Source organism: Poecilia latipinna, unplaced genomic scaffold (assembly GCF_001443285.1).
Source record: "Poecilia latipinna isolate Pla-1442-1.1 unplaced genomic scaffold, P_latipinna-1.0 Scaffold954, whole genome shotgun sequence".
NCBI lineage: Eukaryota > Metazoa > Chordata > Actinopteri > Cyprinodontiformes > Poeciliidae > Poecilia > Poecilia latipinna.
This window is the reverse complement of record NW_015113570.1, coordinates 39,997-57,063: the sequence shown is the minus strand read 5'-3', so window position 1 is coordinate 57,063 and position 17,067 is coordinate 39,997. Positions and strand designations below refer to the sequence as shown.

Genomic DNA, 17,067 nt, shown 5'->3' with positions numbered 1-17,067 from the left:
AAAAAAAGATATATAATCCTGCTGTTTCTTACAGTTTCAACATTATTATTTGGTTCAGCTGTGCTAAACTATTTCATTTTGGAGTTGTACAGAGGAGTACAACATTATCAGGGATAGGTACAGAAAAAGAAGATAGATAATGGAAAAATGTTTGAGGCTTTATTTCTTGCCTAATTTTTATCAGAAGCTGTGTATTTCCTTTGTTCCTTCCTTCCTGAAACAACCACTATTTATCAAATCATTGCTCCAAAAGCTCCTCCATATGAGTCGTATTTTTAGCGTCAACATTAAGCTCCTGCATTTCAGTCATGGAGACTGGAAGGCACATTCGCTGTGAATTCTATTTTGGTTCAACGTTCTTGTGCCTTTTACAGCTACTCCACATCTTAATTTGTGTGTCAACAAAATGCGAACGTGTTTATTTATGGGAGCCTTGACAACGTTACCATAGTGAGGGATGATTCCCCAGGCGGTGAAGGAGGCGTACAGGCCTCCCAGCATCCAGAACATGCAGAGCCAGCTCAAATGTTCTCCACGCTTATCCATCTGCAGGAACTCGGTGAAGTAGGTGTACACGATCGGGATGGATCCACCAATTCTGCAGCAGGAAAGATATTTTCCTCTTCAAACCACAGTACCAAATTACACATTGACAATTATGGTTCGTATTTACTCATAGATTTAGTTTTAGTTTAAGGAGACATGTAGACAACTCTCTACTTTAATGCTGATTCACAAACTGATTTTTTTTTTTTTTTTTTTTGCAATTTAAAGAAGTAGAAAGAGGAATAAAATAAGTAAAATCTAATTTATTTAGGAATTTTGATTCAATTCCAGCAGGAACCCCCACCCCCCAAAATATAACATCGTGACACTAATTCTGTTATTTATAGCACCAATTCACAATACATGTCTTCTCAAGGTACTTTGCACAAAAAAGTGAAATCAAAAGTCATACAAAACTGATTTCAAGTCAATTATATATATTCCCCATTGATTCTAGTTATCAAACAATGCCACCAAGTTCAGTTTTTTTTTAAATCCAAATTGGGTTAAAAAAATTTCCAATCACTCATGTAATACCAATGCAGAAGAACTCGGGTTTTAAAGTCGACATTGTATGAAAGAGTACAACAGTGTATTTCTCTAATCAGTCCAGATTAGAACTATAACTAATCCGGATTAGAACTGTTATAGTTTGAATCTAAAAGCATGTCACTCTGTTTCAGTCCTTTAATGTGATGTTTGCATCATTTCTCTCACCTATTTTTTTTTAGTTCTCAGTTTAAACTTTGTAATAAATGTTCAGATTATGCACTCGCAGCTGACAAAGATTCACATGAGTAGGTCAAACATTTGTAGAGAACTGGTGCACTTATTTTAAACTCTTTTTCCGCAGCTAACATAGAAAGCACACTTGAGAAGTGCAGAGCTTTTATTGCACAATAAAGGCTTTATAGGCAGCAGCAGGAAATGAGCACTAAAACTGAAATCAAAAACCAATGAAGAACTGTCGTCCCTTATCTTAATTTGCACAGCAAAAGAACTTCTCTGTTGGGGTAAATAAACAAGAGATCTCCTTGGGCGTAGCTTGCAGCTAGAATCTCTTTGAGGTGGCATCAACAGTAGGGGAACGTGGTGTGTGCCAGCATGCGACAGCATTAGAAGCTTCTTGTAACGACACCCTCCGCTACAAGATAAGCTGAGAGTGTCTTCACAACATTGTGGTGCTGTGATCGTCTGTCTGGGGAAAGGCTAAATAAGGAATAAAGTCAAAATTGATGATGAAGGCATACAGAAGAACTTTTGTTAATCTCCTCCCTGGTTAAAGGGGCAGTGTTACGTAAAACCAACTTTTTTCAAAACGCCCGGTCGGACCTAGCTCTGTCTTCAAGGACAAAGCTAATTTTTGGAGCTGCAGTTATGAAATTTCCTCTGCTACAATTCACCCATTCAGCTCCTTCAGACTAGCCAACAGCAATTAGCAAGTTAAATTTCTTTTAAGTCATGTTTGACACATGTAGCATTATAATTACTGAAGGTAACATAGTTACTTGATTGTGCTATAAAAATGACACTGTTTCTGGAAATACATAAAACTGCTTCTTCAAGTCGTGCAAAAAGTCTCAAATTAAACTAATCTGCTTATCCAGAAAAATCCAATCTTTAATTTGAGCAGATGACCTTAGTCTGGAAAAGATTGGTATGCTAGTGGACACCTAGTCTCCAAAAGAAACATCAGTTTCTACAGGTCAATTGGGTTTGTTTGACGTCTGTGATGTTGGAAAAAGCATTTTTTTTTGTCCTACCATCACAAACGTCATCATGTAGTTTTTGCCACACTGTGCGGGGGGGGACTGGATTGTGCAGTGGTCAGTTGTGGGTCATTTACCAAACACTGGGAACCTTCACTTGCCATCTCAGTCATTACACCCAAGTCCAGTTAGGACCTCAACTAATAATTATTTTGGTTATCAATTAATCTATTGATTATTTTGATGGTTATTTGATTAATCTGATTTTAAAAGTTGGTACATTCTGTGAGACTTAATTTACATAATATTATTAATGCATTAAAAGATGCAAATAAACCAATTCACATTGTAAAGGTCAAATGGTAAAAATGCCACTTGAGGAGTGAACATTTTCAAATATCCTATACATCCAAAACAAATATATTGTTTGTACAGTTATGGCTTAATTATTGCTCTGAATGTTCTTTCAGCAAATGACATTTTTTGAGTCTGTATACTCTAACTTAACAATCGATTACTAAATAAGGTTACAGTTATTTTCATCACGATTAATTTGATTAATCGTTTTATCTCTAAATCCAATAGAAAAACTGAAGAAAAGAGGGGATGGGAGAGGACTCTGGATCTCAACTCTTTTACGAGGCACAACTCTTGTACCTTTCCTTTCATACTTTCTTCCTGGTAAAAAACAACAAAAAAACAACAACAATAACTTCAAATGGATGTTTTTACAGTTGCATAACTTCTTAAAATGTCACACATCTTATTTTGTTTCCTTTAAGCAGATTATTCACAGTAAAGGTCAGTTATTATAAAAACCCAGTCAAGCCGTGCTGCAAAGACAAATGCATATTTGGAAAAATAAATAAATAAAAAAATAAGGTGTCTCACCCGAAGCCGGAGCAGAACCTCAGAAAGAGGAAGAAGCCGTATCCCTGAGCGAAGCAGGACAGGAAGGAGAAGACCAGGTCGATGGTCAGGACGTAGATGAGACACTTCCTCCTCCCCATCTTGTCACACAGACCGCCCCACACCAAGGCACCCACCATCATGGACACGTACACAAGCAGGCCTGCAAAACGCACACAGAGACGCACAATTACTAAAGCAGCAGTGACCAAAGAACCATTTTGGGCAGATCTTGGTTGCAATTCAGTAACGGTTCAAGTCTGGGTTGTTTGGCGCTGATACACATTTAAAAACAACGTTACAGTAACAATTTCATTGATGCCTCACCTTTCAAATAAAGCTACAGGCAATTTAACATCTTACCATGGAAAATATAAGGTGCAACACACGGATTCATTCAGGATTTTGCTTTGAATTTAATTTATTTTAATAGTAAAAAGCAACAACGAACATTCAGTGATTTTATACTAATATGCAGACACAGGCGTGGCCGTTTAATACACTGAGCTGTACCCTGTTAACAGAAAAATCTACAAACGCATAAAAAAAAATCAGGACATGTTTTTTTGTTTTTTAATCTGGCAAACTTGCAAGACCTGTTTTAAATTCTAAATCTACATTGATTTCACTTATCTACAGAAATCTGACTGCTTTGTTTGTTTGATTAAAATGTTCAATAAATCAATCAAGTTCATTTGTATAGTGCATTTCAGCAAAAAACTGTTTAAAGTGCTTTAGATCTTAAAAATACAGAAATAAAAAAATCATTTTTTATTTCTGTATAAAAAATGATACAGAAATATCATTTCTGTATTGATATACAGTCCCACAATATACAGTCACCAATTAAGAAGCCAGCTTTTTATCTACTTATAGTTTCAAAAAAAAAAAAAAGACAAAAAAAAACAACAACAAACAAACAAAAAAACAAAAAACAAAAAAAAAAAACCTTGCAGTACTGCCATACCAAAAGGTTTGGACACCACTGCACTGAAGTCTCTTTAAAACAGCAGCTGCACCACCAGGGGGCTCCCTTCACCCTCATATGAACAGAAAGTGCAGAGTAATCAGCAGCTTTCATGCTTTATTTCAGAGTGATCCATGCTTTTTATTCTGAGTCCATTCAGCTCCGGATGTTCCTGTAACATTCATTAAGACGTACAAAGCAAATGCACTCAAACTGGTGATCTGACGGACAGAAAGGTTCATGTTGTTCAGAGAACCTGCACCTTTTGCACCTATGTGACTAGTTTTGGTCTAGCTGTCATTGTACAGCACCTTTTTGAAATACAAAGACTTCCTGAGTCGTGGCGTTCTTTAAGCCTCCATTTCTACTGTCAGAAGGCCACCGTGCAGACAGAGTTAAACGTCTTTTTATTTTACTTTCTTTCTATATTCTTGTCAATTCTCAATCATCTTCGGTCAACTACTCCTCTTGAGGCTTTAGACCTGTACTTCCTGCCTGCCAGCCCTGTGTTTTTACTACACAGTCCTAATTACTGAGGGCGTAAGCAGCTTAACGGCACGTGGAGCCATAGTGTGCGTCGTGCACCTTCCCCATGGATTACCAAAGCGTGCAGATGCTTCATTTCGCTCCCCGCGCATCCCATTCAGCAAGAGGCTGCACAGGACGTCAAGGCAACAAGAGTCAGAGGCATCATATCGCCTATTAAAGTTGGCAATTTGATACTTTAGACTACATGTGTCAAACTGAAGGTTCAGGGGCCAAAATCTGGGCTGCTATAGCTTTTTATGTGGCCCTACAGGCTCCATGAGGGATGCATAAAGATAGCAGTAGTGTTCTTAAATATTATTTTATCAATCAAATCAAAGTGATTCTGCGACAGACTGGCGACCTGCCCAGGGTGGACCCCGCTTCTCGCCCGGAACGTTAGTTGGAGATGGGCACCAGCACCCCTCCTGACCCCACTAAGGGAAATGGGTATATAGAAAATGGATGGATGGATGGATGGATGGATGGATGGATGGATGGATGGATGGATGGATGGATGGATGGATGGATGGATGGATGGATGGATGGATGAAAGTGATTTTTTTATCTGTTTACTGCTAAAATACAGCAATAGCTGCGTTTCCATTAACGTTATAAATGCATAAATTGGAATAATGAAAATAAATTAGCTTAATTTGAAAAAAACACCTTTTTTGGCTGCATTGAAATTATTGTATTTTCCAAAACTGCAATGGAAACACATTTTTTGCATCACAAGAGTTACACCTTCAACAACTGGATGATACTACTGGTGGAACTGGTGGAAGGATGACAGCGTGGCGTTTCTAAATGACGTATCATGTGAACAAACTTATTCACGTGTGAGGTTAATTGTTATTCTTGCTTAATGGAAACACTGCAATTGGGAATTTTTTTATTTTTTTTGACAATAGGACATTGACAAAGTTTGATTGTCCTCCTCTTTTTCGCGATTCAGTGATCTTGGAGAGTCATGCAAAATCAACAGATGCTCACTTTTTCTTTGTTTATTGCAAATTTTCTGTAACAATTTTTAAAACATTGGTGTTGATGCGAACTCCCACCTGCAGGTGGCAGTATTTCTTACTTCTACTACACCACTACTTCTGCCTCAGATGTCAAGATATAGTCAGTACGGCGAATGACAAAATGTCATGTCTACAGTCAAATATTGCAAAATTGGTTGCAGATATTTCTAAATTGGCTTCACAACAATCAGTGATTATAATTGCGGGGGGGAAAAAATCACAATAACGATTGTGAAATGTTAGGGCAACTGATCAGTGTTGACAGATGTTGAATATAGTTTCATTTTAAATAGTACTTATCGAATCCAGACACAGCTATTTATTAATATTTTAACAGTTTGTGACCAGTTTATAGTGGCACAACCGGCCCTTTGAGGACATTCATCATGTGGTCCAATATGAAAATGAGTTTAACGCCCAACTTTAGAGTGTGTGTGTGTGTATACATGTATGTACAGGTTGAGAGGATGGAACTGTGTCCTTCAGGTGGAGAATCAGGATCTATTCCAACTACATTACTTTTGGAAAAAGTCTTCTTTAATATATTGAAGCTGCCAAATACCTTCAGGGTGAAGGAGAATTCATCGTTTCTCCGCCGCGTTAGAAGTGAAAGCGATATAACTCCATCTGCCACACGCAGAAGATGAAATACTGTATCCATGAATAGATACAAATTTAGACGATAAACCACACGGCTTACAGTGAGTCATGAAAACACTAACCTTGTAAGCAGAACTTAGTCACCCAAGACAGATTAGATATCGCTATAAATTGCTTCATATCAAATCATTCGATCATATTTTTCACTGTTTGAGTAATGGCTTTCCCAGCGATGATGCTTTCCTAGTTTCCGTTCTTTGTGTGAGCGAGTCAAAGACAAAGGGAACAGCTTTGTCAGTTGGTCAAAGTGCTGATTGCACAAAGTGACAAAGTCAACAATTAGCAGAAAAATATTTAGGATTTGGAAGGGAAATGTTCCAAGTACAGATGAGAAATGTTCTGTTTTAGCTTTGACATGTCGGTAACCCAGCTGGCTGATCAAACTGTTTTCAAATAATTCACAAATGTTTAAGGTTTTTAAAATAACAAGTGAAAGGAAAATACATGGTTTTCAGGAAAATGATGCACTTTTAAATGTTTTTTAGAATTTAAAGTCTGAAAAGTGTGACTTGCTGAAAATACGTTCACCTCCTCGCCTGTGGTGGCGCTGCAACAGGAACTACTTAAGGAAAGGACACAAAAACGTCTGAAGAAGACACCGAGCGCAACTTCCTTCTTCTCAAAATGTAAACAAAAATGGAGTAGCGTCAGATTTTAGTAGTTGTAGAATTTCTCTTTTGTCTGGTAAAAAAAAAAAAAAAAAGCACGAGTCATTTCTCCCTGTAGTGTGAGACTCACGTGTTTAATCTGGCTCTGTCGACCCAGAATGCCCTGCTCTTCAATGTGCTTCCTGCTTTTGGAGCAGGTCGAATGCACGTATGCATTCGACAGAGTTCACTTCAACCCGAACCGGGATCTAGTGTTTTAGGCGAACCAGAGTTCACTAATTTGGTCCACGTCAAAGTTTGTTTGCACATTCACACCTCCCAAAACGAACCGGACATTAGAGGTCGATTAAAGCAAATTAACAGGTCGGGTGTGAATGTATACACTTAATATATTTACTGTACAAGCTTAATTTGGTTACTTGTATCAAATTAACTCTTTTTTTTTAAGTTGGACCACCTGTTTTCTCTATTTCAGTACAGGAACCTGGCAGCTGGATTTTCTAAAAGGTATCACACTAAGGGGGAATGGACACAAATTCCTGGCACGCTTTTCAGACTTTGCAAACCATTCACTACCTCAACTTTTTAAAACCATATATCACTTTTACACATTCTTCTTCCTACATTTCCTCACTTCCATATTTTTAACTTTCTCCCCCCTCGTCCCGGTCTAAAATGTAATGTCAACCTCACTCTTTAGACAGTTGAAGAAAACCCAGAAGGTAAATACACAATCTCTAATAAAACACTTGGCAAACCTCCTTCCATCCCAGACTACAGGTGAAGATTAAACATATTTCCGCTCCCCATCTGTCCGGTGTGCCGAGCATGAGCCTGCATCCGGCAGCACCACTCTGCGGCCCTGCTTCATATTCTAAGCCAGCGATCATAGCTCTCCTCTTGCCCCGTACAAACAGATGCTGTGATTTCATTTTCGCCGGGGCCTCTCCCCCCGCTACCCCGCAGCCTGTCAGAGGCCCGACGCGTGTCTGACAGCTCTGCGGCGGGACGCAGCGGGGCGCCGGGCATCTCTGACTGCGGCAGCATGCTCCGCATTAGCTCCGGGAACACACGCTGAATACAATCAGCGGCCGATTCCTCATCAGCGTCTCGCCACGCCTCGTCCCAGGAGCCCGGTGTTAAGATGAAATGAGTGATGTGTAATCTGCTACATCGTCTCGCTACACGCCAGGTCCGGGAGATAAAGGTGAGGGGTTTTCATTTGCTGCTCAGCTACCCGAGCAGACAGTGAGGAGCAGATGTTTCTATGCTACGTTTTCCACAAAGCTGCATAGAGTTTTTTTTTTTTTTTAGATTGTGTTTTGAAAGTTGCAACTGAATGGAGAGAAAATAAAGAGGGATGGATAATTTGAATCTTAAAGAAAGCAGCTGTGTGCTTAAATATTACTATATTAGTTTATCAAAGCAGTTTGTATCAGTTTATAGCTACCTTTCCATTGACATGATAATTGCGTAAATTGGAATTATGAAAATAAATTTGCTGAATGGGATCATACCAGTTTTGAAAAACAAAAAGCAAACGGTCATATCGAAACTAGTGTATTTTGCAAAACTGCGATGGAAACACTTTTTTTTTTGCATCACACAAGTCGTGTTCAACCACCGGATGTTACTGCTGACGGAGAAGACTCCGGAAGTGGCAGGATGATGGCGCAGCATGTTTATTTTTAATGACTTGTCGCCTCAACAAACTTATTTACATGCAACTTTAATTGAGTTTCATTGTTAATAGAAACACCGCAATATTGCAAAATGTTTGTTTGACATTAGCGGAATACCGACAGTTTTGCACACATTTGTAATGGACACGCATCTAATTCACCAACTCCACTTTTTCTCAACTCTGCGGTAATTCACGCAAAATCAACAGATCCCTGCACTTTTTCGTGCCAATACGTCGTTGTGCTTTTATTGCAAAATTTCCACAAAAATCGTCAGAACGTTTTATTTAAGTGACTCCCTCCTTACCATTTCTGCTACACCGCTGCTCAGTGTCTTCTTCAGAGGTTTTTTCCTTCAGTAGTTCTTGGTACAGCGCCACCACAGGCGAGAAGGTGAAAATGTAACCAACACAACGAGTAATAAAGTCACATTTACCATCATGTATAAGCACAAATATCGCAAAATTTTGTTGCAGATATTTTTAAATTAGCAACAAATTTGCTAATTTTGTTGCTAATTTAGTTTGGCGCCCCTGAGACGGTCTCCTCCAGGTTCTTTTACAGACAGTAACTGTACCACATCCACGGCTCGACGAGGCTAATCTGGTTGTACACAATGAAGCATCTGACCACTGCAGGACACCGCGGTAATCATTCTTTAATCCAAGCCTCCTCTCCTTAGGTGGAAGAGCAGCTTGGGGATATTTCAGTCTGATGATCGGCAGCCGTCAAAAGCCAAACATCTGTAGGATTTTTTAGTTTTATTTCCGCTAAACACCATCATCATTTCACCAACGAGTTCCACGTTCACCCACAGATGAGCGCAATTAGTAAATCTTGCGGATTATTTTAAAGTAGTGTTCTTTGTTTGTTTGTTTGTTTGTTTAAATGCTAGCATTTCACACTCCATTTGATGCTAAATGTTTTGCTAATAAAAGAATAAACCCGTCAGAATGCCGGTGGGGACATTCTCACTTTAGGTTTTGAAGCAAGATGGAGCTGCCCTGCTTACAGCCCAGGCTTGTGCACTGATGAGCACTAATGAGGGCATTTTGTGAAAGGCGGCTGTAAAAAACCATAAAGCAAGTCTTCCCTGAGAGGATAGTAATGTGTCGCCTCTGATTGCTTGGTTAGAAATATATTCCTTGGCATTGTTGAAGAAGAAACTTGCATTGAATTTTCTCAGCAGCTGTAGAGTTAAGGGGATTTTCTCTAGCGGTTATTTTGTTTGTTAATGTTGGATTGAGGAATTGCTGCTTTGGACAATTATTTCTTCTGCTGTGCAAGTGGAAGGATTTTGGTCGTGCTTTTTTCTTTATTTACTTTCGGAAGAAGTAGTTTTGGTGCGCAACTATGGCAACGAGGTTATGAGCGAACCGTGAGCTGTTGATTAGTTAGCATCTCAAAACTCTCAAAACCAATACCTGAACAACGAATTGCTCTCTGCTTTCTAGTCAAATGACCAGAAAGAGGTTTGAAAAAGGTTAAGAAGCTTAGCAAGTTATTTTTTTCTGAAAAACAAACAAAAAAAAACCTGAATACCTGCACTTTCTTTTGTAATTTTGTTGCTTTGGTTGCTGCTGGCTGCTCATGCAGCTCCTCACCCTTCACTTCACCCAATGCAATTTAGCTCAGAACTCAATAGAGACTTGCTAAGTCCGATATTAACAAAAATATTGCATAAGAGTGATGCTGTTGACTTAGAAAAAAATCTCTGGACGCTGTAAATTTTGAAATATTATTGGCCAAACTGGTAAATTCAACTTCTCTGAAGATGCAATAATGGATAGAATCATATCTGTCACACATCAATCAGAGTCAATAAGAATGTTTCACCTTCTGGTCCTTTTTATCGACAGGTGTTACCAAAGGCTCCGTTCTGGGGCCTTTTTTATTTTCTCTACACAAAAACAGCCTCCCTTCAGTTTGTCCTGACATTCTTGGTTGTGCTTTGAAGCGACGCCGTTTAGCTGGAAAATGCATCACACTTCCCCTTCTGATAAATGTCGAGATTTCATATTTCACACTGACACCCTCTGTGTCCCACCACTTTGCCTCTACTCACCCAAGAGTCCTTTGTCTGCGTTGGATATGCACATGTCCTTCTCAGCACTGGGCAAGACGAAGCCCACCACGAAGCCGTCCACGCCGTCTGCCATCAGCGCCAGTCCCAGCACGAAGAAGAGCATCCACTGGAAGCGGCCATGGCCGCAGTCCTCCATGATGGTCTCGTACTGCTCCGGCAGGCTCTCCTCCTCCTCCTCCTCCTGCTGCTGCGTGGCCAGACGGGCTTTCCTCTTGGCCTCCAGCCGGGCGGCCCGCCGCGCCTCCTTGATCTCGTCGGGGTGGGGGATGCCCTGGTACTCCCCCTCGTACATCTGATCGTCCTCATCGGCCCCCTCAGTGGCATCGCTGGCGGCGTCCTCGTCCTGTTGATGGGGGTAGTCCGTCTGGTAAGGGTAGCCGTGCTGACCTCCTCCATCTTGAGTGTAAGTGTACTCTCCGCCCTCAGTCATCTGTTGGTTCACATTGTTGTGGTAGGGGTCGTCCATGGTTCCTGCCTGTGCAAACGGGACTCAGACTTGAAGGGTTTTGTGTGCTGCAGAAGCTCAAGTTCGTCAGCTACAATGGCATAATCTTCCTGCGGAGCCGTGAGTTTGTTTGTTTGTTTTTATTGTTTTTGTTTTCAGCTGTTTGAGGAAGCAGCAGATCTTCTGTGATTGTAGAGTCTCACTTCCAAGCAGTCACAAACTGTGTTGATTGACTGCTACCTGCTTTCTGGAGCACAGAGCTGCATGCTGAACCTGAAAAAAACACGGCAACATGTCTGTCAAGTCAACAGCAGAGACGGTAAAGCAGAAGCATTCCAGTGCAACAATTCACACTCACACGAGTGTCAACGTAGATAGAAAAAAGGAAATTTCTGCCAAGAAACTCTGAAATGTTGAGATTAATCTCAGCAATGTTCTGGAAAAAACCCTGGACATTTCTGAGTCTGAAATGTTGAAAATTTGGAAGAAAATTTTTCAGATATTATGAGATTAATCTCAGAAGTTTAAAAAAAATTTCAAACTCAGAAAAAATACAAAATTTCCCAGTTTTTAAAAGAAAAAAAAAAAAAAACTTGAAATCTCCAATTTTTTTCTAGAAAGTTTCTGAGGTTAATCTCATAATTTCAGAGGTTTTTTTATTATTATTATTATTTTTTTTAGCAAATCTTCAACTTTTCAAACTCAGAAACTTCCACGTTTTTTCTAGAAAGTTTCTGAGACTTTTGGTGAAAATGTATTCCTCCTTTTTATTTATTTATTTCATGCATCTGCAAAGACCCTGATAAGCCATGGTAATATAATTAGACACCACTGCAGCAGCAATTTGCAAAAAAACTACCTCAAACTCTGTGTGAAATATGAAACATACAATACCTTTTCTTATTATTTCTTTTTTTTAAATTCTGTTTTCTACTTGCAGTTTAGCCACATTCATATCCCTCTTTTCTATGTTAAAAATATTTCTCTGCTCCAGTGTGAGCTCGTTATCATTCTAGGTGAACAGAAAGCGTCTTTTCGGCCGACCAGAGATATACGGAGGAAAGCCGTTTTTCCCTAGTGAGCAGTTTGTCCTTCTGCACAGGCACATAATCTCTTCGTCTCTGTGCTCAAATGTTCTGACGCCATTTTGATCCGTCACACAGCAGCCCTCTCTGTGACAATGACACATTCAAATCAGCCCGGATCCCAGAAGAAGACGCTTTTAAACGCAAAGGACGTTGAATACACAGCGTTTTCCCGGCACTGAGAATACAGGAAAGGTGATGATAGGAGCACATTCACAGCAAAATAAATGAAAAATCAAGCCGTCGTGAACCTTGTGGCATGTCCTTGGTGGTAGCAGCTTGTTAGTTTGGTGGACATTGAAAGGTTAATCAGCTACAAACATTGACTTCCTTCTGCTCCAAGTGCACAAGTCAGACGTTGATAAGAAGGAAACTTATCAACGTTTCCTTCTTTAAGTTGATGCTTGTTGATGACTCAACTCCTATGAAACATCTCAGACTTGAGAGCAGCGTTGATTACAGGTGAGCAGATCGATCCAAAAATATTGATACCAAGTTGGTATCGGTATCCGATGGATACTAATGGAATAAGATTGAAGCTTTAGTTTCCGATTCCCCTTGGATTTTTTTTTTTGTGTGTGTGTTCTAGTGTTGCAACTTCGACATAAAAAGGATTTTTTTTAATTTGCTCTCAAATGACTTTTCTTTTTGCATTTAGAAAAATGCACATAGATTGCTTTAATATTGTTTCTGTTTGTATCTGTATAAATTTTTTATATTAACTTTTTTATTATGTTAGCAGATTTTGTGGACACTATCAAAATTCTGTCGTAGGTTTTGACAAAAAATCATTAAAAGGAAAAATCACAAAAGGTCAGAAGTCATACATAAATAAGTATCAGTATTGGTATCTGCAGTACTTGATATTTACTTGGCTTCGGATCAATACCAAATTTTGCAGCATCGCACACCTTGGAATTCCCTCAGCAAGTCTATAAAATGATTAGGGAGAATCATTTTACATCACCACTCCAAACGTGAAATAAATTTTATTCAAGTTTTTTTTTCTAATACAGAAAGCCTTCTTAACAAAACAGCATGGCTGACTGTGAAGACACACAGTCAGATCGTTTTGGAGCACAGTGTTCTTTCTGAACAAGGCCAGTCACTTCAGAAAGACCTTAATGTTCATAACGTTAGATGGATTTCTTTGGACATCTATATGTCAAAGAAACCATTCAGTCTATTACATTACCAAATGTCACACTTAAAATCGCCAAGCTGTTGAAATGTGAAGGAATTTTCAGCACCTCTAACTTCTGACGCTGTGGTTCTTAACAGGAGAATCGATGGACTGTGCTCTCCAGGTCAGAGGTCAGTTTCATTATATTATCCCCACAGTATTCACTAATTTTTTATCACATATTGCATATTTTCCTAATATTGTGCCTGGAGTGGAGGAAAACATACAATATGTGATAGTATTAGTGAATACTGAGGTAACAATGTAACAGATCAGTAATAACCTCTGTCTGATTGGGATTCATAGCAAACTTTGACCTCAGATAATGAGCAGCTTGTAATGTCCAACTAGATGTAGACTACATTTCTTAAGGATTTCATTATTTTTCTGTTGTTTTTTTCCAGAATCAAAATAAATAAGTAAAATTATATTGCATTAAAAAAATAAATATTACCAACTTTTAAACATTTTTTGGAGTCCAGGCAGTTCTTTGTATTGCACACAGCAATCTAGCAGTAACAATACATATGGATGGATGGATGGATGGATGGATGGATGGATGGATGGATGGATTATACAGTTTATTTGTATATCAGAATTCAACAAATTAAAGAAGTTCAAAATGCTTTACACCATAGAAAGATAACATAGAAACCAATTATGAGACAAGCAATAAACATTATATCTCATCTAAATCATCAAGCAAACACACATCAAATGTGCTGATCAATGTTCCAGGTATTATGAATCAAAGCAAACTAAACATGCAGGTCTTTAGCCTGGATTTGAAAGGAAGTCACTGTTTTGGCTGTTTTGCAGTTTTTTGGAAGTTTACAGAACGCTGCTACAATGTCGCCTTTCACACAGAAATCTGACACAAAAATGATGTGACCATTGAAAGTTGTATCTTTTCAAACATTTGTAAGAAATAAAGCCTCACAGTTTCTCCCAACAGGATTTTCCTACAAACTGTTTTTAAAACTCAATATACCGTGTTAGAAGCCATGGAATAACTTAATTTTACAGTAAAACAAAAACCACAACTTTTTTTTCCAACTTTCTCTGCGTTGGTCCAATCTAAAGCTTCAGTAATGATCATATTCTGAAGCTTTGCTTCAGAATATGATCATTTTTGAAGTTAATGTGCTTGTGTCATGTGATAAATGGTGCAGAAATGTTGTCTTTGTTTGAGGTCATTCTGGTCTGTTCTTGCATCCAGACATGATGACAAACAGTTACTTAATCCAGATTAAAACTCCTTTTTAAAAAAACAAAAAACCAAAAAAAAAAACATGTTGCCCTTCCTGAGACACATTTTTGCCAAAATTCTAAAAAACTACAAATCATCAAAGTGTTTGATGGCAGCAGTGTTTCAGCTGAGGTTCTGAAGTCAGTGCTATGGTGTGAATAGAGCAGTTTTTTCTTTTCTTTTTTTTTCAGCAGCACTACATGATCACCACCATCCATTTTTCCTTCAGCCAGTGTGAATAAAACATGAACAATTCAGCGGAGGATTGCAGCAGGATCGATGCTCGCTCCAGTTCGGGGGGAAACTGATGTTGCTTTCATCATCACGCTGCAGCTGGCGCTTACATAACCCTCAGATTTTCACCCAGTTCCCCCCAGCCGCCCTGCGTCCACGCCCCCCCGCCACAGACACCGCGCGCGCTAATTCAGATGTCCGACGAGCTTTAAATGCGTGTGCGAACTTTGGATAGGTCACGATCCGCTTTTCAGAAAAGTCAAGCAAGTCCCTCTGAAATCGTAAGAAATCAATGGCGGCGCGAGGATTTACAGGATGCAACTTAATTTGCTGAAAGCGATTTCACCAGTGACCTTTCGCTGTTTTGATCTGCTGTTAGTTTGAACTTTACTGTCGCCACTTCATCAGCGGGCCTCGTGTCTCTGCAAGCAACGGCTTCCATGAACTTTTATTTTACAGTACACAATGCTGCTTTTCAACCTTACACTCTCCTCCACACATGCGCGCACGCGCACACACACACACACACACACACACACACACACACACTACTTCGAACTCCATTTGTCATATTTCTCATAGTTCTCTGCTATTTTTCCCGCCAATTCTTCCTCACTTCAGCCATTTCCAAAACTTTATGTTGAGTTTTTGGAGAATGGTACACTGTTGGAGCTCTGTAAATACAGTCCATGCCGGTTATTTAAAATTTACTTTAATACAATAGGAATATAACTTTATTATAACAGGCAAATCCTATTAACACCAGCTGATTGTGGACAGTATAAATTGCAACATAGGAAAAAAATATATTTACCCAATTAATTTGGTTCTTTCATCGCATCACAGAAAGTAAAGTTCCTTTAAACCGATGCTTCAAACCCACCAGTTTAGATCCGCTTTTGGCCCACAGCAACTGAAACATTGAGTGATAAAAGTGATATGTATCTGCTTGATCATTTTGGTGATGACATTTGACAAAAATGTTGCATGTTTCATAGTCGATGGATGCATTGCAGGATTAATACATTACCAATTCAAACATTCTCTAACATTTTGTGAAAGTGCATCTATAATTTGAGCATTTCCAAACATACACACACAGTATATAGAGTAGTTAATTCATGAGTTAGTAAGCATGAATAAATACTGAGTATGTTGGCTTTGGGAGTAATTAGCCGCTATGGGTTAAGCATTAATAAATGTATTTGCTTTACAGCTCATTAAGTATGACTCATCCTTAATTAATGATGTTTTCAAGGTTAAATAGTGGTAAAGTGCTTCCCCTTTTGGGTGTTTATTTATTTATGCTGGCCTCTGTCAGAACATCAGGAGTCTTCTGAGCTGCAAGGTGAACATTTTTGGCAATCGAATAGAGGCGAAACAGAAAATAAAAAATAATGATAATCTGCCTCCACTGCAGATCCTTTCGGCTGCTGGTGCGTCGGACTGGTTTTACGGCAGAATGAGTGGAGTGTGAGGGCACCGAGTTCATCGTGATCTTCACCGAGCTTCAGAGGGCAAAAGACAATCCGACACGACTTCTGAGGACGGAGCGCCAAATTCACTTCTGTAGTAACCAGATTTCCTTTGCTCATCAATCCTTTCTTATCGTATGCATTTGTAGAGGTTGCAGCAGTGTGAGAGTTAAATCATAATAATAATTGTACCCTGTTTATTTTTTGAGAATCAACCCTATAATGGCTAACATCCAGCGTGGAAACAGAAAATGATTTCAGCTCTAGTCATGTTGCCGTGCTTCCCGGTCCTATCACTTCTTCATTGATTTATGTGGCAAAACAAACTGAAGTGAAAACCAGCTAGAAGAACAAATATGATCTTACCATAGTTTGTATTTTCCTTAACTTCTGAGGAGGGAACAGGTTAGTATTTAAAAAAAAAAAAAAAGTATAAATCCAACCAACATTTTCAATTGTCCCGAGCGTTCATGACAGTTTATCCTGAGGCCGGGCTGCAGGCAAACCCGAGGGATTAGTGTACCAGCTCACACAACACCCCCCCTCCCCCCCACACACACACCGTCCCTCCCACGCAGGGCTTACCCCCTCCCAGGCCTAACATCCCCCCCCCCATACCCACACCCACCCCCGCACACACACACACACACAAACCCAAAAACAAACACACCCCCCT

General features: G+C 39.4%; 1 protein-coding gene across 1 annotated transcript in view; it reads right to left on the bottom strand.

The window, feature by feature from the left end:
• LOC106957997 (synaptic vesicle glycoprotein 2B-like) overlaps positions 1–16,905 on the bottom strand; it is a 32,917-nt gene extending 16,012 nt beyond the window's left edge. Inside the window, exons 1-4 of the mRNA XM_015049638.1 lie at positions 16,758–16,905; positions 10,700–11,438; positions 3,147–3,327; positions 447–598 (exon numbers count right to left, since the gene is read on the bottom strand). Coding sequence (XP_014905124.1) covers positions 447–598; positions 3,147–3,327; positions 10,700–11,186 — 820 coding nt within the window. The 5' untranslated portion in view covers positions 11,187–11,438; positions 16,758–16,905. The remainder of the gene's footprint in view (positions 1–446; positions 599–3,146; positions 3,328–10,699; positions 11,439–16,757) is intronic.
• Positions 16,906–17,067: the final 162 nt, after the last annotated feature.